Genomic DNA, 21,337 nt, shown 5'->3' with positions numbered 1-21,337 from the left:
CTCACATGAATAGGGATAAAGATGTCCAGCAATGTGCAGTGCCTTGATACATGGTAATTGGAGTAGTGGCTTGTGTATTAGGGGGAAAAGAAGATGGAAGAGGACAAAAATTTGAACAAAATTTGTAACTTCTAACAAGTATGGATTGTATCCAGTGTTAGATCTACTCAGGGTAGACTTGTTGAAATTAACACACATGTCTAGCTTAGGTTCATTAATTTCAGTGGCTCTACTTAGTTGGATACAACCCTGTATTCATCAGTAAATTTAGAAATAATTGCCATTTAAATAGATATGCAACGTGTTTTACCCTAGTGGGAGAGGCTGTGTCCAGGTGACCCCAGTGCCACCTCAGTCTGCTGCCCAGATGCCACGGTTGCTGGGGAACTTTGTGGCCCTTGCTGCTGCTTCTGATGATTCTTTACCAGCTTAGGCTGGTGAGTCCTTCGAACAGAGGATGCCTTCAAATAGAGGACCATCCTCTAAAGTAGCCTGTGTGGCCACCCTACTTATGGGGTGGGTTAAGCTGGAAAAGGCATAGTGTGCTATTATACTAATACTGTGCATGGCTTTCCCCAGATATACACTAGAGGTGAAAGTTACCCACTTTCCCCCTGCCAGATAATTATGTTTGGTAGGGTTGGGATGCTCGGTGGTTAGAAATGGAGGAAGTCTGCTGCATATGTATACAAGCTCACCTTGCACCTGCAAGGTCTTCTTGGACTCTTCCCCTGCGAAAAAGAATCTGATAGTAATGTGCAGCTGGGACAACTCATCTTTGATTGAACCATAACTTAGTTGACAACACATCAAGTAGTTGAAGGCTGGTGGTGTTAGGATGCTGCCTTGTGTCAATTCAGACCATTGGCCTATCTAGCTCAGTATTGTCTACACTGACTGGCAGTGGCTCTCCAGGGTTTCAGACCTGGGACTCCCCCTATTCTACTTGTAGATGCCAGGGATTGAACATGGGAGTTTCTGCATGCAAAGCACATGCTTTGCCACTGAATGATGGCTTTCCTGCCTGTTGCTGGTTCTGCATTGTTTACAGGTGGTTGTACTTGAATTGATGGTCCTGACTTGCACTTAATGTTCTTATTGGTGCATCCCATATCTATTATCATTATCATTATCATTAACACTGCTCAGAGGTGAAGGCCTACTGAATTGAGTGGGCCTTATTCCCGGGGAAGTGGGGTTAGAATGGCAGCATTGGGCTCTAAAATACTAATGAGTGATGGTCTCCAGTGGCTGCAAACCTCAAGCATCCATCTATCCTTGCTCATCCATCACTCCTGAAGTTTGAACTAGAACTCAGGTGTGAGCAAACTTTATGCTTGCAGAATCTATCTTGTTTCATTTGTGCTAGAATCTCAAGATCCATCAAATTAAACCTGATGCAAAAAATGTATACCGAAGTTAGAATTAAGCAACTTTAAGCACAGAAATATGTTTTCAGTGGCAGTTTTGAACAGACCTCATGGTCCTCCACTCCTGGTTCCCTTATTCATTTTGTCAACATAATTGAAAAAAGGAGTCATTTTGTTGCTGTCATAGTTAAGCAATTGGACACTGGAAACTGACCAATCTACTGCAGATCATGCTGTGATCTCCCAGGAGATCCAGACATTCTTTCTTCTGCCTCACTCTGCGAAGTAGATGGTGTATAGGTCCTTCTCATCTTCCCATTAATGCAGGTCATTGCTTGGCCTCTTTGCTTGTCCTTCAGAACCATTTCCTCCTCTTTCCCTGCCTTCACTGAAGAGGGTTTATAATTCAGCAAACACATTCCATATGCCATATGGAATGGGTTTGCTGAGTTATGGAGGGAAGGAGTAGGAAAAATGCACTCTTTCTGCTACAAGAGAGAATGGGTTTTCTCTCATTCAAAGTGGCTGCAGGCTGAATATGAGGTTAGTGGGTCTTCTTGTTTCTGCTGCTGCCACATGTTCTACTTCCAAAATGTTAGGGGGTGTCAAGATTCATCCCCAGCCCAGATTTCAAACCCCAGGTCTCCTCAAGGGGAGCTAGACTTGCCAGTCAGTGGTGGCTCTTTGCCATTGGGACTAGCATGGAGGAAGGCAAAGAAGGCCCAAAAGTAGGTGGAAGCAGAGACAATGACAGGCAGAGCCAACTAATTCTATCCTCCCTGCTGAGTCCTATCCTCCCTGCTGAGTTCTCCAAGGCTAAGAGAGAGGAAGCTGAAATGCAGGGCTGCCTCTTGGACTGGTTGTAGGTAAGAAGTCTGGCAAGTAGGGTCTAGCTGAGGGCAGACAGGTTGGTTGGGTAGTGTACCAGTTGCCCAAAGGAACCATTCTTCACTGCCTCCAGCAGGTCTCCACATTGAATTGAGTTTCCCTGCTCCATGACTGGCATTCCCCTCCCCACAACCCAACAACCAGCTGCCTCAGTTTCTGCCCTTCTTGTGTCTCTCAAGGGCACAGGAGCAGAGGAAACAGTGAGCCACACAGGAGCATCAGAGCCACTTCCAAAGTGCCTGGCTAGCTGCATGCGAGGCTATTCAGGAGGAAGAGGAAATGCATGGAAGCACCTGCCCATATCAGGGCCTGTGAGCCAGGAAGGGGTGGGACCCTCCAGTTCCTTTGTAAAATTCCCGGCTGAGCTGCTTCGTTGCTGAAGCAACAGCTTCCTTTCAAGCTGCTGTCCCTCCGCTGTAAGGTAAAGGACCCCTGACCATTAGGTCCAGTTGTGACCGACTCTGGGGTTGCGGCGCTCATCTCGCTTTACTGGCCGAGGAAGCTGGTATATAGCTTCGGGTCATGTAGCCAGCATGACTAAGCCGCTTCTGGTGAACCAGAGCAGTGCACGGAAACGCCGTTTATCTTCCCACTGGAGTGGTACCTATTTATCTACTTGCACTTTGACGTGCTTTCGAACTGCTAGGTGGGCAGGAGCAGGGACCGAGCAATGGGAGTTCACTCCGTCACGGGGATTCGAATCTCCAACCTTCCGATTGGCAAGCCCTATGCTCTGTGGTTTAGACCACAGCGCCACCCGCGTCCCATGTAAGAGGCAGTAACTGCCTCTAAATGCCAGATGCTGGGAATCACAAGTGGGGAGAGCTGCTGTTGCACTCAGGTGCTGCTTGCGGGGTTCCCTTAATGGGCATCTTGTTGGCCACTGTGATTGCAGGATGCCAGGCTATTTATTTATTATTAATTTGAGTTATTACCCACCCTTCACCCTAAGACCCCAGAACAGATTACAACAATAAAACATGCAATTATAAAACAAATAAGCAATTGCAATTACCTATTACATAAGAAAAATCAGTTCCATATATAAAACAGTTTAAAATAATTCCATGTGTAAGAGCAATGCGATTTCATATACAGATGCAGACTGGGGTGGTTATCTCAGCATATGTGGGTGGTTGGAAGAGAAAGGCGGAAGGGCCTTTGGCTTGATCCTGCAGGGCTCTGCTTATCTTCTTAGGGAGAGTATATGGACACAGTTATCTGTGCCTCAATAACGGCCAGGCTGGATTGCTGAAGTGTTGGGGATTCCAGTCTGTGGGCACCAAAGGGCCTACAGAGATCTAGCAGGACACCCATCAGGCCTGCTAATCTCCTTTGACCAGATTACAATTTATAATGGCAGTGTGAGGGTCTCCTCACTCCCCCAAGAGCTGCTCCTGCTGCCAGTGGCTGCTAGCCACAATGGCAGTGCTCTAGTGATACCTCCTGAGGCAGCATGCTTCCAAATCCTAGTTGCTGGGAATCACTAGCAGATACAGCAATATTGCACTGAGGTTCTGCTGGAGAGCTTTCCACTGCGGTGTCTGGTTCGCCCCTGTGAGAACAGGGTGGTGGAGTAGATGGGCTTTGGCCTGATCCAGCAGGACTCTTTTTGTGGTCTTAAATTCCTTATCTGGGGAAACAGAGGTCATATTCATCCCATGCATTTAAAGCACTGGGATACTGTTCTAAACAGCCATGGCTTCCTGCCAAATAATTCTGGGAGCTGTAGTTTGCTAAGGGTGCTGAGAATTCTTACAAGACGCCTTGTACAATTCCCTGAGTCGTTTAATAATCAGTCCCTCTTCATGGGGAACTATGGAAATGGTGAGGGGAATGGTGGTCCTTCTTATAGCACTCTGAAACTCTACAGCTTCCAGCGTTCTTTGTGGTGTGAATGTGGTTAGACACATAGGGAATCAGCAAAAAATTGCTGGGTGGGGGGGGGCTGGCCCTGGCCTGTAGACCAGCTGTTGGTCACTATTGCCATATGGCATGGCTCGACCTCAGAGAACATGCTTTACTATGCTGTGTTCTCTCTGCTTGTTAGTCTCCCCTTTTGCTTTACGATGATGGCACACAGAGCTTTCCATTCGGCTGACAGCCCAGCAATATTATAATGAGTTTCATCTGTTGCTGGCAATTCCCTTGGGGACATTGTGCCGGAGAATAGTTGGCTCTGCTGCCTTCCAGAAGGTCATTTGTCGGCCTAGTTCTTTTTAATAAAATACTATCACACTGCACTGACACTTAACAATCAAACTTCTATATATATAATGGTACCTCGGGTTAAGAACTTAATTTGTTTTGGAGGTCCGTTCTTAACCTGAAACTGTTCTTAACCTGAGACACCACTTTAGCTAATGGGGCCTCCCGCTGCTGCCGCACGATTTCTGTTCTCATCCTGAAGCAACATTCTTAACCCGAGGTACTATTTCTGTCTGTAACCTGAAGCGTCTGTAACCCGAGGTACCACTGTATATATATTCCTGGGTGGGGAAATAAAGCCTATGAAGATATGTCAGAGGGTGTGGGGTTTAGGCTGGGGACCTGAGCAACCTGTCCCATCCACTGGGCCAGTCAGGTGTGAGACTGGCAGCTGGGTGGAGGAAAATCAAAACTGATTGGCTGCTGAGGTCACTTAGTGAGTTTCATGGCTGGGTGGTAGGGTAGGGTAATAGGTCATAAAAGAAGGGGACTCATATTTGCATAAAATGTGCATAAGTTGATGTACAGATGCAAATGAATAAATTATTGCTATCTTTTAAATAGAAATGCAATAGTGACACATCATGGACAGTCCCTCTTTCTTTCCCTTCTTACAGTCCTTTGTCTTTACACCAGACTTTATTTAACTTAGAGGACTCAGATTTACATAAAGTTTGCATATGCTGATTCATCTCACCTTGTAGGAGAAGGCTGTGACCGAGGCGACCTATTTGCTTGCTCAGTCTGCTCTTCAAGTGTTGTCCACAATGGATGGGCAGTTTCAAAGCCCTCCTGTTTTCCTTTGTTAGGGTACTTTATTTTGAAACCAGACCACCCTTCAAAGAGAGGATACTTTAGAACTAAAGGCTGCCCCCCCCCCCCGTAGAGAAGGTCACATGGCCACTGTACTAGAGCAGTGATGTGAACCTGGGTTTCTGTCAGTCACCCTAACCACTGCACTAAACAGCTGTGAAAGGAAGGGATGAATAAAGACTGACTCCTACAAGTTTGTGCAACATACTGTCTTGTACACTGAGTAACACTCAATGACTTGTGGCTGAAGGGCTGATGACAGGCAATACAAGTCTCTAAGGGCTGTTTCATAAGCTCAAGGTCTGGCTGGATGTGGTCACTTAGCAACAAGCCTGTGCTTGCATGAAATCCATTACAACAGTAATTGATGAGTAGATAGAATAGTATAGTGGTAATTGATACATGGTGGTAGCCCACTAAGAACTCATATAACCCAGACCCACCCAGTGTCCCTATTTTCCAGGGACGTCCCTGATTTAGAGCAGCCATCCTGATTTGATCCTGGAATGTCCCACTTTTCCTAAGGACGTCCCTATTTTCATTGGAGAAATGTTGGAAGGGTTACCAGACCCCCAAGCTGTCTGAAGGCAATTCTGTATAGGGAAGGTTTTTTTGTTTAATGTTTTAAGGTAAAGGTAAAGTGACCCCTGACCATTAGGTCCAGTCGTGACCGACTCTGGGGTTGCGGCGCTCATCTCGCTTTATTGGCCGAGGGAGCCGGCGTACAGCTTCCGGGTCATGTGGCCAGCATGACTAAGCCGCTTCTGGCGAACCAGAGCAGCGCACGGAAACGCTGTTTACCTTCCCGCCGGAGCGGTACCTATTGATCTACTTGCACTTTGATGTGCTTTCGAACTGCTAGGTTGGCAGGAGCTGGGACTGAGCAACGGGAGTTCACCCCGTCGTGGGGATTCAAACCGCTGAACTTCTGATCGGCAAGTCCTAGGCTCTGTGGTTTTATTATGTTTTTATATACATATACAGTGGTACCTCAGTTTAAGAACAGTCCGGTTTAAGAATGCTTCGGTTTACAAACTCTGCAAAACTGGAAATAGTGTCCTGATTTGAGAACTTTACCTCGATCTAAGAACAGAATCTGGAAGAGGACCGGCGGAAGAGCACCGGCGGTGGCAGGCCTCATTGGGGAAAGCACGCCTCAGTTTAAGAACGGTTTTGATTTAAGAACGGACTTCCAGAATGTATTAAGTTCGTAAACCGAGGTACCACTGTACTATATACTTTACTATTTATACCCCACACATATTACTGGGTTACCCCAGTATATATGTGTGTTTGTGTATATATAATTTCTATACCACTTTATATTTTTAAGAAAAATATCAAAGTGGTTTCAGCATATTAAATCAATAAATCAATAAAACAATCTGAAAAAAGTCAAATACAGTGGTACCTCGGGTTAAGAACGTAATTCGATATGGAGTTCCATTCTTAATCTGAAACTGTTCTTAACCTGAGGTACCACTTTAGCTAATGGGGCCTCCCACTGCCGCCGTGCAACCGCCGCACAATTTCTGTTCTCATCCTGAAGCAAAGTTCTTAACCTGAGGTACTATTTCTGGGTTAGCAGAGTCTGTAACCTGAAGCGTCTGTAACCTGAAGCGTCTGTAATCCGAGGTACCACTGTACTGTATATACAGTCAAAGCAACATAATAGAAAACTAAAATAGTAGTTTAAAACCTTAAAGATTTCAAAATAGAACATTACAAAGGAGGTCAACTACAGAATACATATTTAACATAATAGGGCTGGTGAGTCTGGGCCCAGCCCCCTAGGCCAAGTGGAAAGGGTTTTGTAGGGAGCGGCCTCCACACCTCACAGCCGGGTAATGTTCTTCCAGCCTCATGAGGAGCCTCTTCAGGACATCCCTATTTTCACTGGAGAAATGGAGGGTAGGAATAACTTATGTGCTGAAAGAGCTGCTACTGGTGGCCTGCTTTCCTCTAGACACAATTCAGGGTACTCCAGAATGAGGCCACCAGTTGCAGTCCCTTTAACGCAGGGGTTATGAGTGTTTCAAATCCTAAAAGACTTGGGCCTCAAATATCTGAAATACTGCCTCCATCCCTATAGACCCTCTTGGATGTAAAGATTGTCAGAGAGGGCCCTCTTGGTAGCTCCACCATCTTCAAAATTGTGGGGAATAGTGGCCTGGGAGAGGGCATTCTCTGTGGTAGCCCCTTAGCTGTGAAATTCCCTCCTCACAGAAGTATGTCTGGCACTTTCAATGTGTAGCTTTCGTCATATGCTGGCCTCTGATTACACACACACACACACACACACACACACACACTGCACCCTTTGCTTATTTATTTGGTCTTTGTCTATTTTTCTTTCCATCCAGAGGACGGGATGTTTGGCGGCAGGGAGATTTTCCATAAAACACAGACACACACTTTTATATAAGCATATATAATCTTAGGACCAACACCATTATTCTAATGGTAAATTTTCATTGATTTTAATACTGTATTTTTTACATTCTTGTAACTAGCCCATGAGACCTTATGGCAAAGAACGGGTAAGAAATCTAAATGATAATGATAATGTAAACAAATAAATAAAATCTGAGGACGGGAGGAACTCCTGAGATGTCCCCCCTTTTAAGGATAACCAAAAGGAGTCACTGTGCTATTGCCACAGCTGCCTTGTTGGTATGCATCGTTGTCCAAACATCTGTTGGTTGGTGAGCTCACCCCCTTTCCCTCTCCTTTAATAACAAAACAGTCTCCCTTGGATTTTTGCAAAGTCTGAGAGCATTGGAAGACCTTCCTGTTGCAGGCAACGAGTGTTTTAAGGCTCTTGACAGGTTGCTGAAGCCTTTGAAAGGGTCTTGCTGTTCAGGTCTCTTCTCTCCCCCTGCCTCACCACCAGGTCTGTCTCAAGCTTTAAGGTAGACACCCTTGCAGTGTGGTCCTCTCTTACAGAAATGGGCCTTGGTGGCCTTATCCAACACTGGTGGGCAGCAGCGCCAGGATCAGAGCTTGGCTGCTGTGCTGGGTCTAAACTGCCACTTTAATTTCTCACGATACTCCTGCCCTAGCACTACTCTGGGGCAGTGTGGGGAATTTAAGTGGTGGTTGAGAGACACAGGCATCTGGCATGGTCAGGATCTTTGGGCAAGTGTCACCATAGTGGTGGATATTGCCTGGATCCTATCCTGATGCTGGACTTCCATGACTATTTCCTCCACCTGGGAGAACTCAGAATATTTGTTCGTTCAATTTGGACCAGGCCTTCCTCCAAGCAAAACAGGGTAGCCTATACCAGCCCCCACAATATTACCTTGCTACAGCCCTGTGAGGTTAATTAGGGCTAGAGTAGGGGGTGTATTGTGGAATCAGTTGCCCTAATGGAAATGTCAGCCCATATCCTGCCAGCCCTGATGTAATTTGGATTATCCGTTTCTAGGGAGAATCCAGTCAGGGTTGTTGTTGTTGCTGCTGCTGTTGTTGATGTTGTTTTTAAACAAAAGCCCTGTGTTTGTGATATCTTAGTAACAATATTCAGCCCTTTCTGGAATGCTCAAAGTAACTGGTTCAAATGAGTATCATGGTTTGAGGTGGGATTTCAACTCCAAGTCTTGCTGGATCCTAGGATGACATTCTAACTGTGGTTGCCAAGTGTTTGGATCTCTGGGCACATTTACAAATTGAGGAAACTACTGTGGACACCTCACATATGCCATAACTAAGCAAGCATCACAAACTTTTCTGGGTTGGGGGGGAACCTCAGGCCCAGGGACCAAGGCCTCTCAGTATGGCCCTTGGACTTCACCTCAGGCCACATGGCCTCACTAGCCATACCCTCTTTCCTCAGGCCACATCAAAAATTCAAAGGTAAAATTTATGTTTGTCCCTCCTCCCACCTTTGCCTCTGGCCTCACATGTGCCCCACAAGATTCCCTATCCTCAACTTGTGCTATTGGCTACAACACAATGATTATTTGAAGCCCCGTCTTAGCAGGGGGAGGGGACCAGGTAAACCCCCACAGATGCATTCTCTAACAATTATGCAACACTACATCTAATGTTTGTGGTCTTGTTCTGCATCTTTTGTATCAAAAGTGTGTGGGTTGTTGTTGTTTTTTGGTAATGTCAGGCAGATACTTTCCTTAGTCTCCCTCTTTTGCTCCTGGAAGGGTTTATAGCGATATAGCAGTGACTTTAGGAGCAATATGAGTGGCAAAATTGTGCTTTAAAATATACAGGAAAGAGGAAAAAAAAGGTGTGGAGACTGAAAATAAGAAAGTTTATTGAAGCTGAGTCTGTTTATCAATTTTTGCAAAACATAAAGCAAAAGAGAGAGAGGAGCAGAACCTGTGGTATTAGCTTTTTTATAAAATGTAATCTCCCTCCTCCCTGTCCGATTTATTACTTCCTCACGTAAGAGATGAACATCTGGCGAAATCACTTAAGCAAACATTTTTCAGTCTGCACTGTATGCTAACGTTGAGAAAAGGAGGACTGAAATATTTAGCTGTTTCCCTCTCTCTTTTGGGGGATGGCCATATTAATATACTGTACTGGAGTTCTCACTCATGTTTCTCCACTCCCAGTGGAGCTAGGGAATGCTGACATGTTTCTAGTCTGGCAGTAGGCCCTGCGACACACATGTAACCATCTCCACCTTATTTATTTATTTAAATATGTATAGGCCGCATTTTCATTAAAAAATATGGCAAATCAGTATACAGTATACAAAATTACAGTAAGAGAAATAAAAAATGTCTGTAAAACCATTACATTGCAAAGACTGAATAGAACAGTTCTTAGAAGACATCTAAATAGGGGCTGGAACATGATGGAATAAGGGTCACCAACATGATGCTCACAAAAAGTCTCCATAGATATTCCCTCTACTCCTTTTCTGTTTGTTCTGGCTCAGCCACTTCTACACCCCCCCATAGAAGCCATTTTGTGTTGTTGTTGATTAAATTTGTATACCTCCCATCATCCATAGATGTCAGGGTAATTCACAGCATAAAAATACAAGATAAAAACACAAAACACATAATGAAAGCAAGAACAAAACAAAACAATACACACTTCTCCCACCCCTCCCCACAGCAACCATTTTGTGACTTGGTGCCCACAGTATTTTCTGAAAGTTCCAAATGCGCCCCCGGCCCAAAAAAGTTGGCGGCCCTTGTATAAAACATGACTAATTAAAACAATCCAATCCAACACAATTAACATACAACCATCTAAATTAATCTTTTAAAAACAGCCAAAATCAACCACTGAAAGCCCATTTGATTTTTTAAAAATAAGTGTTTTAGTTTCCATTTAAAAGGCAGCAACAAGGTAGCTGGCTGAATCTCAACTGGTGAGTTTTCTAGAGCTGTGGAGCCACCACAAAGAAGTGTGTGTGCCTGACTCACAGCTAGGGTAAAGTTACAGTGGACAGGGCCCCTTTAGTCAATGTCAAAGCTCAGGCAGGTGTGTGTGTGTGTGTGTGTGTGTGTTCTCTTTAGAACAGGCATGGCCAAACTTGGCCCTCCGGATGTTTTGGGACTACAACTCCCATCATCCCTAGCTAACAGGACCAGTGGCCAGGGATGATGGGAATTGTAGTCCCAAAACATCAGGAGGGCCAAGTTTGGTCTGCTGCTTTAGAGTAACCAGATCCAATATCATTTAGGATGTGGGTAGGCAACCTTCTCTCTCTTGAGGGCTGCATTCTGTCTTTTGCCAGTGGTGGGGAGGACCAAGGACAAAAGCGCGTGAATTTATAATTCATAGATAGATGGATATGGAGTTATATGCCACCACCACCCTGCTTGCAGAGGGCTTTGGAAATTTAGGCTGAGGGCTATAAGCTGCTCAAAGCTGGTTCAGTGCATTGCAGATCAAGGCTAGCGCTTTTGATTTTAAGTAAACAACTGATTCCTTCTCCTTTTTCGTTTTCTCATATGGAAGTGAGGTGAGGAAGATGGAAGTGTGTGGGTGGGGAAAGACTGCTGGCTCTTGATGTAGTTTTGTCTGTGATATGATTTATATTTGAGGGAGGGAGGCAATGGGAAGGTATACAGTGGTGCCTCCGGTTATGAACTTAATTTGTTCTGGAGGTCCGTTTGTAACCCGAAACCATTCTTAACCTGAGGTACCACTTTAGCTAATGGCGCTTCCTGCTGCTGCTGCGCCGCCACTGTGCGACTTCCGCTCGCATCCTGGGGCAAAGTCCGCAACCGGGAGCATCTACTTCCGGGTTAGCGGAGCTCGTAACCCAAAGCATTCGTAAGGAGGGCGGTACGTAACACGAGGTTCCACTGTATGGGGGAAAGGCTGTAACTCAGTGGCAGAGGATTCGCTTTGCATGCAGAAGGCCCCAGCATCTCCATGGGGGGCTGAGAGAGAACCCTGTCTTGGAGAGCCACTGCCAGCCAGTACAGACATTACTAAGCTAGATGGATCAATGGTCTCACTTCAGGAGAAGGCATTTTCCTATGTTCCTAGACAACAATAAGACAGAAGCTAGGACATTGTTAGTAAAGTAAGGCCTCAACCTATGTGCATTGAACTTGTACGTATTCAGCTTTATGCGCTTAGCAAGCACGCAAGCAAGCAAATGAATGAACTAAATGAAATAAATAAATAGAAAGGGAGCAAGCATCCAGAAAAAAAGACTTTGGCTATCTCACCTGCTGATGGACCCAATGTGTTTTGACTGGACACAATTTTGGCTTTAGGCACGATACCTGGAACGTAACCCCTGCATAAGTTGCGGGCTTACTGTGTGCAAAACAGCAGCAACAAAAGCAACAATTTTGAAAGCGCTTCGGAATTCAGACCGTGGGAAGCCAAAACAAAAATTATTACAATTTGGAAGACAATTGGACTTTTTTATTTTAGTTTTTTATTTTTATTGGATTTGATTTGATATGTTAATTGGATGTTTTTATTGGAAAATTAATAAACGCTTAAAAAAAAGAAAAGAAGAGCAACAATTCAGACTGGTTATGTCGCTTGATATACAAAAAGGTCTCCGAGTGACTTGGGCCGTGTTTCAGAGCATCAGCATAGGTAAAAAATATTTTATAACTGAAGCCCACAAAGCAGCCCCTCCCCAATAACAGCAGCCAAAAGCTTGGATGGCACAACTTCCAGCAAGCAACAACATAGTCCAACATATACATAACTGGGGCAGTTGGAGCAGGATCACAGTTATCAGCATTACACATGGGCAGGAACCCTTCCATGGTATATACCAATGCAGCCTTCAGATGTTGTCAGCCTCCAACTCTCATCGGTTGCAACCAGCCAGGGATGATGAAAGTTGAAGTCAAGCATGTTCTGGAGGGCCACAAGTTTCCCTTGCCTGGTGTAGTGGAACACCATGTTCACAATTACCCCCTTTTTAAGAGAGAGAAAGGTTGGCAGAGTTCTCTTCCAGGATGGTATTCTTGGGGAGAGAGTCACTTGTCCAGGAGCAAACACACCTTTCAAAAAAAAATCACACTGGTGGCAGCTGTCAGGCCTGTTCTCTCCAGCATTAAGCAGAGGAGTGACAATTTCCATGCTCCTTCCACTTGGCTCTGGAATATATCTGCAGTCTTCTGTGTTATGAAGTCTGTATTATTCCTGGAAGCGAAAAGGAAGCTTGCGAACAGCCCCCTCCCCCGCCAACTGGTCCCTTTGTGAGCAGGAAGTATAGGGGGAAAGGGTCTAATTGCCTCTCAGCTGTTTTATAAAATATACTACAAGGTTTTCCCCCATTGTAGGGATTTGTGCTCTTCTCTTTCTCGTCTGGCCCAAGGAGATGGCAAGATGTCAGCCTAACAGAAGTTGGCGGCTTCTCATTTGTGTTTGCAGATTTTTCTTTCTGGCTCTGGGAATACAGAGAACTTAATGTCATATGTACTGTGAAGGAGGAGGGGGAGGAGGCCGGATGTCCTGGACTGTTTTGGTAGAGGCCTTAAAAATAGCCTTGGGTTTTTCACTTTCACTTCGTAAGTTTAAATCTCAACTTGTGTAAAAACGCAGCAGCTCAGGGACCAGGCAGCTGGAACACGTGACAGCAATATTGTACAACTTGCACTGGCTTCTGGGGGGTGGGGAAGTGGGGATCCGTCTGATGTTGCTAGACCATGACTCCCAACATTCCTGACCATTGGCCATGCAGGCTAATGGGAGTTGGAGTCCAACATCTGGAGGGAATCTGGGGGCCACAGTCCCCCACCCCTTTCTTAAGCAATGTAGAACTGGTGAGTGGGAGAGATCAGGCACCAATCCTTGAGTGATAATCCGAAGCACATCTCGGCTTGAAAGTAAACGTAGAATCATAACGCTGAATAAGCTCCGGGAAATGCTGAATTGGCTCCTGGAGCTCCTCTGGTCTGAGGGTAGGGAATCTGTGGCCCTCCACATGTTGCTGGACTATGACTCCCATTATCTTTGACCATAGGCTCTCGTGGTTGGTGGGCATTGGAGTCCAACAGCATCTGGAAGGCCACTGGTTTCCCATTCCTGATCTAGATCAACTCTGTGCTCAATGGCCATGATGGATGGGGCTGAAGGGAGAAAAAGAACATCTCTGCTGGTATAGAATCACAGAATTATAGAGTTAGAAGGGACCCTGAGGGCCATCTAGTCCAACTCCCTGCAATGCAGGAATCTGCATTGGAATCAGTATCATTTTTGCTACTTCTGCTATCCAGTATTGTTTTTCAGGCTTGCCTTGATCCTGACCTCTTCATGGTCACATTTTCCTTCTTCCCCAGATGTGGACATTCTTCAGAGACTGGGCTTGGTGGGTCCGAGGCTGCCTGGCTCCTCATCACGCTCTGTTCCTCAGGGATTCATCCCCTTCAAGTCAGGGGTCATCTTCACCCAGCGAGCACGCATCGAGGTGCCCGTCAGCAGGGTTATTCCCGCCAAGCTTGGCACGGACTTGGCTTTAGTGTTGAGTTTGTGCTCCCATCGAGTCAACAGTGCTTTTTTATTCACTGTCAAGAGCAAAAAGAAAAAGCTGCAGCTAGGGGTGCAGTTCATCCCTGGGAAGGTCATAGTCTACGTAGGTCACAAACGCTCTGTTTATTTTGATTATAACATCCATGACGGACAATGGCACAATTTGGCCATCAACATCCAAGGCCAGGTGGTGACCCTGTTTACTTATTGTGGGAAGCAAAGCGTGCATGCAGATTTGCACCATAAAAAGGATGAGGCTTTGGATCCAGAGGGGTCATTCCTCTTAGGGAAGCTCAACCAGCACTCAGTACAGTTTGAAGGTGCCCTTTGCCAGTTTGATATTTATCCTTCTGCCAAGGCAGCTCATAATTACTGTAAGTACCTGAAAAAGCAATGCAGGCATGCAGATACCTACCGGCCAAATCTTCCGCCTCTTGTCCCGCTACTTCCCAATGACCCAAGAGCTTCTGAAATGACTCCCTTGCAAACGGAACGTCTTCTGGGCTTGAAGAATCTGACCACTGTGATTCCTCCATCACCACTCTTCAAGTCCACCCCTCCTCAGAGGAACAGGAAGTTGATGGCAACACCCACCACCACCGTTGTGCCATTGAAGCTGCCAGCTCTGCGGCCGACTATCAAAGCCACCAAGACCATTGTGGCATCCTCTCCTGCCTTGCCCAACACTGAAGCACAGGTACCAGTCCATGTGTTCCACCAGGCCACCACGGAAGGCCATTGGCTCTCCAGAGTTGCTCTCCGGACAACCACCATTGCCCTCAGGGTGCCTCATGCCACTTCCAGTTTTGGTTCAGAGAAATCTCGTTTGCCCACCAGGAAGAATGTTTTACCTGCCTTCCCCTACTCAACCACAAGCCCCACTGCAGGGACAAAAAAGAAGGAGGTGGGCAAAGTGACCAAAAAGATGACCAGCCAAAGCCAAACCATCAGGCCTCCAGCAGCAAACACCACAAAGCCAACGATGGAGAAGATAATGGATCCTCCTGGCAGTCTCCACCCCGTGTCCCCGAAGCACAAGCCCAGGAGTGTAACCAAGAGCCCTGCACCAAAGAAAACGACTCTGATGGCACTGAAGACGCCAGATCTGACCATAACTACTGTCCCAGATGCCAAACCAATTCAAGGAGCTCATTATCCTGTCCTCAGAGCAAATGTGCAGAACATTAATTTTGCAACCCCGGCTGCCACAGATGGGTATCAGCTGTTTGACCCTATCGGGCCCACTCTCTTTCCATTTGTTATGGGGCTTCCTGGACTGAAAGGAGACCTTGGTCCTCCGGTAAGTCAAAGATGTTTTGCTTTTTTATGTGATTTGTCTGAGGAAGCACCACAGCTCAGAGGCAGGGCTTGTACTTTGCATGCAAAAGGACTCCAGGTAGGACTTGGAATGGCTGCTTTCTAAAACCCTGGAGAGCTGTTGCTGGCTAGTGTAGTCAGTATGTAACTAGATGAATCATTGGGTCTGACTTGGCAGAAGGCAGCTCTCTGTATTCTCATTTAAACCAGCTCTTTATTCAGCACCATGAGGGCTAGAACCTTAGTTTATTGCTAGGGGAAGGGCTGTATCTCAGGGGTAGTGTGTCCACCTTGCTTTTCTTCTGCACAGCCCTGCCTTGTCCATGTGTTCTGTTCTGGGCTTAGCAAAATGAACCATGCTTTTGTTTCTGTAACTGACAAGCCATTATCATTATTCTTTTAATAACGACGACAACAGCAGCAACCCTCCCTAAAATAGCTGCAGTTGTGAGGAATTTCACACATCCCAGGTTTTAGTATGTCAGAAATCAATGGCTTTTCCAAGACCTTCCCGGCTGCCTGTGATGTTCTAGTGCCAAGGTTCTGTCTAGGAGAGGCTGCAGGATCCTCTGGATGGAAGAGGGTCAATGAGACAATCTATCCTCTAGAGAGATCCTAGATTTGAAACAGGGATTGAGAGCTTTGTCCGAGAGGCTAAATATTACCCTCCCCAATGTCTTTGCCTGGTCCCTAAGACTCTCCTTGGGCATCTCCCTCATGGGTCTGCTTTGCACCCTGTGTGAGTGTTTTTGCCTTGCTGGAATGTCTTCTTGAACTCTGATCATGCCCCTTCCTTGTCTGGATGGAGGATAGAGAGGAGTGCATGGAGAAACTGGTATACCGTACAAAGGTGAAATTCACATTTTTTGCTCTGTCCACCTTTGACCTGGCATGAAGGTTGCTTAGTCAGGAGTGCGCCCCCTGGGCTCAAAAATGTTCCCTGCTCTTGATCGAAAAGCTAGTGTGACGTGGTGGTTAATAGCATGATCCACAGAGGGATTTTGTACAAGCTGGCTGATAAGTTTAGTAGTATTGACAAGAAACTTTGCTGGGCTTTTTGTGAGCAGAGCAAGGAGCATTTCTACAACTGTGGGTAGTAAGTGTCCAAGTGTCTGGGGCGGAGTAGGAGATGCTTGCAAAGATGCAGAGGTGGAAGGGTTCTGGGGGGTCCTCTAGTCCAACCTTTGGTGTGATGTAAGGAATCCTGAGCTAGTGCATCCCCAAGAGCAGGGGTCAGCAAACTTTTTCAGCAGGGGGCCGGTCCACTGTCCCTCAGACCTTGTGGGGGGGCGGGCGGACTATATTTTGAAGAAAAAAGAAAAAAAGAACAAATTCCTATGCCCCACAAATAACCCAGAGATGCATTTTAAATAAAAGCACACATTCTACTCATGAAAAAACACCAGGCAGGCCCCACAAATAACCCAGAGATGCATTTTAAATAAAAGCACACATTCTACTCATGAAAAAACACACTGATTCCTGGACCATCCGCGGTCCGGATTGAGAAAGCAATTGGGCCAGATCTGGCCCCCTGGGCCTTAGTTTGCCTACCCATTCCCAAGAGGCTGTGCTTAACCAGCTACAACTTGAAGACCTCCAGTGAGGGGAGAGTCTATCACCCCCTCTAGCTAAATGGTCCTGCTGTTGAACTGCTTTTACCATCAACATGTTTCAACCAACTTTCAGCTCAAAACCACAAGATCTAGCTGCCCTATAGAGCAACAGATATTTGCCCATATCTATATGATCTTGTGATGCGGAAGAATGTCAGCACTGGAGCTAAGATGGTCTCATACTTTGGTGCAATATTTGTGAGCTGCAAGCAGCCACCTTCCCCTTTGGTTATTTTTCAGGGTTGGGGATGGTCTTTGGACAGGCATGGCGTGTTGGCTTTACTTACTGGCTTTATTTACATGCTTGGCATGCAGAAGGCACCAGGTTCAATCTCTGGCATCTCCTGGTAGGACTAGGAATATCACCTCCCTAAAACTTTGGAGAATCATTGCCAGTCAGTGTAGTCAGTACTACACTAGATAGATCTTTTTTATATATAATTTACTATGACACAGCCCCTGCCCTCAGGATTACAGCCTTGAAAGGCATAACACAAAAGGAAAAAGCAATGGGGAGGGGAGAGGAAAACAAGCAAATGCTTCCACCACATTTTTAATTTTTTGTAAAAAAATAAAAAAAGGTACTTCCACTTAGTGAAGGTCGATTCTGGCCTGCTTCAGCCTGGAACTGCAGGCAAAACAATGTATATGGGGGTGCTCCCTGGGACTGTGCTAGACGACCAGGACTTGACCATTGGCCTATGAATCACAGATGGCGTTTTTGAAATGAAATGTGGTGATTTCTCCATAAGTTGTGGAAAGTTCAGACAGAGGGGGGAGCAGTACAGCCCCTGCCAGCAGATCGTAAAACGAGCCCAGTGGTGAGGAAAAGGTTATGGTTGTGTTCAAGTGGCCTCCTTGACCTTTGCAGTGACTAATTTTGAGGGACACCCCCCCCCCCCGTGGTACTTCGTTGGATGTGCCCAGAATAGAGATCGAGATGACATATTGAGAAATGTAACTTCTTAACATTTATGGAGCCAGACAAGCAAGTTTTTAGAGCACAGATGCTGATAATAAATAGCTGTGAGGTTGAGTAACTGCTTCAGCATCGTCTTCATTCTCTTGGGCAGGCATTTCTGTGGAGGCCAGGCTCCCTGCAGCCTAAGTCTCCTTCACCTCATTCTTTTTATGTCCTATCTCAGCTTGCCCACCTCTCTTCTGTTAAGTAAATTGCAGGTCCAGAATTTGCATTCTTTAAACTGCTGGGCTTCACTGTTGTTCTGTGTTTTTGAAAAGGTTGGTTGGCAAAACCAGGGGTGTGTGGCAGAGGAGATCATAGTGACTGAGATGGGCAGTGCCTTAGAAAAGGGTGGCCAAATGTGCAAAGAGGAGCATGTCTTTTGCAAACAGAAGGTCCCAGGCTCAGTCCCCAGCATCTCCAGGTAGGGCTGTGAGAAAACCCTGCCTGAAACTCCGAAGAGCCACCAGCAGTCAGTGCTGACAATAGGGAGCAAGGTAGACCCAATGGTCTAACTCAGGATAATGTAGGTTCTTGTGCTCCTGCTGGCTGCAGCCTCTGGACTGTCTTCATGCAGAGTGCATTGCAGCAGCCCCAAAGAGAGGTTGTCAGATCAATGAAGCCAAGCTATCCCAATCCAGTAATGGGCACAGCTAGTGAACTAGTCAGAAGTCGACAGAGACCCTCTTTGCCACCAATATCACCTTTGCCTCAAGCAACAGCTTGGGACTGAGGAGTACCCTATAAGCTTCGTGCCTTTTCCATCATGGGGAACACAACTCCATCCATGACAAGCCTGGACCTAGAAACTGCTTGTCTATAGAGCCTTCCCCTCTTACCAGGATACAGCCTGAGTTTACATTCAGCCCATTATCACCTCTGAGCAATGGTCCAGCACTTGCACCATGTCCCTTGGTTCAGATATGATGGGAAGACAGAGCTTGGTTTCATCTGCATGTTGGTGGCACCGCCCTTCAAATCTGTGATGGATACCTCCTATTGGTTTTGTTTAGATATTAAATAAAACAGGAAATAAGATAGAACCCTGCAGAACTGCACATTATAAATGCCACGAGGTCAAGCAGGAGTCCCTCCTCCTACATGCTACACTCTGCAGGTAGGATTGAAGCAGCTAAATTTATAAAAAAGAATTGGTGTGCAAGGCCAAGAATCTGCTGGATATTTTGATTAGAACCACTATCCTTTCTGCAGCTTGCTGCTCTGCTCAAAATACCCTAGCTTTCAAGGCCTCCTTCCTCTCCATCCTGGACCCTCCCTGGGCAACACCAAGCTCTCTCTGTCTCTGAGGCCTATGAGGCATTCCTTCAAGCCGAAGTAACCTCTCACTTCCCTCACAGTCAGTGCACAAATCACCAGCATTCTATGACTCTTAAAATGAATGAATGAATGAATGAATGAATCTTTATTTGCATCAGCCATTTGCCATAGCAACTATACAATATACAAAGAATAGAAATAAAAAGTCAATTATATAAAATACACTTTAGGGTTTTGAATCAATAGTCAAATAGTGGATCTTATTCTGATTGCCCCAGCTAAAAACCTTTCATCCTTTGCTGTCACCTGCTCATCTTGATCTGCTAAGAGAAAGGACATGGTGGCAGTGGTTGGGCAACCTGGAATGGAAAATAAAAGAGGGGTGATAATCTCATTCCTCAAGTCTTTATAAAGATTGCAAGCCAGAAGGGCATGCGCTACTGATTCGGAATTGCCATCTCCGCAGGGACATAAGCGTTTTTCGTGTGGAATCTATTGGAATTGTCCCTTGAGTACAGCCGAGGGCAATACATTCAATCTTGCAAGAGTAAAAGCGTGTCTATATTTTAGAATTGCTAGGTTACGCAGATAGGATGCCAGAGAGTCGAAATGGGAAGGTAGAAATAGTCATACCATGGGCAAAATTTCCTTATTGTGTCCAAGTTGTTTTGACGCTCAGTATCATTTAGGCGCTGACAAATTAGACAGTTTGCTTTACTGGAACCTAAAGTAAGTAGCTGTTGTGGTGATAAACCACAAGAGTGGAGTTTTTGATAGACAATTTTAGTCCAGGCGCTCTTGTGACAATCTTGCAGCACTAGGGATATTGGACCGGGGTGTGTGTGTGTGGGATTGAGTTTAGGCAAAGCCAATAGTTAAGTGTCCTACGCCAGATCCGTAATTCTACCAAGGGAAGATTAGCCTCTAGATGCAATGATGTGTTTGGGACACAGGGTGGTACAGAGAAAATTTGGCTTAAGAACTTTGATTGGACAGCTTCTGTAGCTCCAAGGTGAGTGCCTGTCCAAATCTGAGCCCCATATAATAATTGTGCTAGGGGTTTAGCTTGGAACACTTCCAGGACTGATGGTATATGTTTAACACTTTTTGTGTGGAAAAAGTGGGTCAGAATTTTGGTGCTTTGGGACGCTTTTTCTTTTGCACATTTCTGGTGTGCTCCCCATGACCCCGTAGACTGGAAAATAAGGCCAATGTTTGTGAGAATTCTGTAACATTGCAGCAGCTCAGCCAAGGCCTACAGGGCTACAGGAATACTCAGCAGGTGACAGGCAGCCAGTATGTATGTATGTATGTATGTATGTATGTATGTATGTATGTTGTATATATGTGCTGTATCAAGGATCTTTAGGGTGGTTCCTTTAGAGTGGATGGATTATTGGTTTCCTTCCTGCTCTGTGGTACCCATACTCAAATGATTAGAAAAGTAGAATCTGTTTTGCAAAAGCACATCTCCCAGAGACAGAGAGTAAATCTTAGAATGATTTGTTGGAAAGAGTCCAGTGGTACCTCGAGTTACAAACGCTTCAGGTTACAAACTCCGCTAACCTGGAAGAGTTACCTCGAGTTGAGAACTTTGCCCCAGGATGAGGCAGCAAGAGGCCCCATTAGTGAAAGCACGCCTCGAGTTAAGAACAGTTTTGAGTTAAGAACGGACCTCCGGAATGAATTAAGTTTGTAACTAGAGGTACCACTGTAATCTTTTGCCACAGAGGGAAACAATGAAGTGTGTGTGTGTGTGTGTGTGTGTGTGTGTGTAAAATACATTAAAACAGCTTTTCCTGGCACTGCCTTCAGCTTTGAAGTTATCAAGGCAGGTTGCTGCTCTGAGGTCTGGAAACAGAAAAGAGAGAGTACCACTACGTCTGGCAATTTCCTCTTTCCCCTCTTCCATTCCTTTCCTGTTGCTCTCTTTCGGATGGCGATTAGGGCTTGCA

The 21,337-nt window shown here is 45.7% G+C and overlaps 1 protein-coding gene across 1 annotated transcript in view; it reads left to right on the top strand.

Annotated features, from left to right (window-relative positions):
- Positions 1-21,337, top strand: part of COL27A1 (collagen type XXVII alpha 1 chain) — a 254,226-nt gene that overhangs the window by 7,140 nt on the left and 225,749 nt on the right. Inside the window, exon 3 of the mRNA XM_083597135.1 lies at positions 14,021-15,510. Coding sequence (XP_083453261.1) covers positions 14,021-15,510 — 1,490 coding nt within the window. The remainder of the gene's footprint in view (positions 1-14,020; positions 15,511-21,337) is intronic.

The sequence above is a fragment of the Podarcis filfolensis genome, assembly GCF_964270895.1.
Source record: "Podarcis filfolensis genome assembly, chromosome: Z".
NCBI lineage: Eukaryota > Metazoa > Chordata > Lepidosauria > Squamata > Lacertidae > Podarcis > Podarcis filfolensis.
This window is presented reverse-complemented; position numbering and strand designations above follow the sequence as displayed.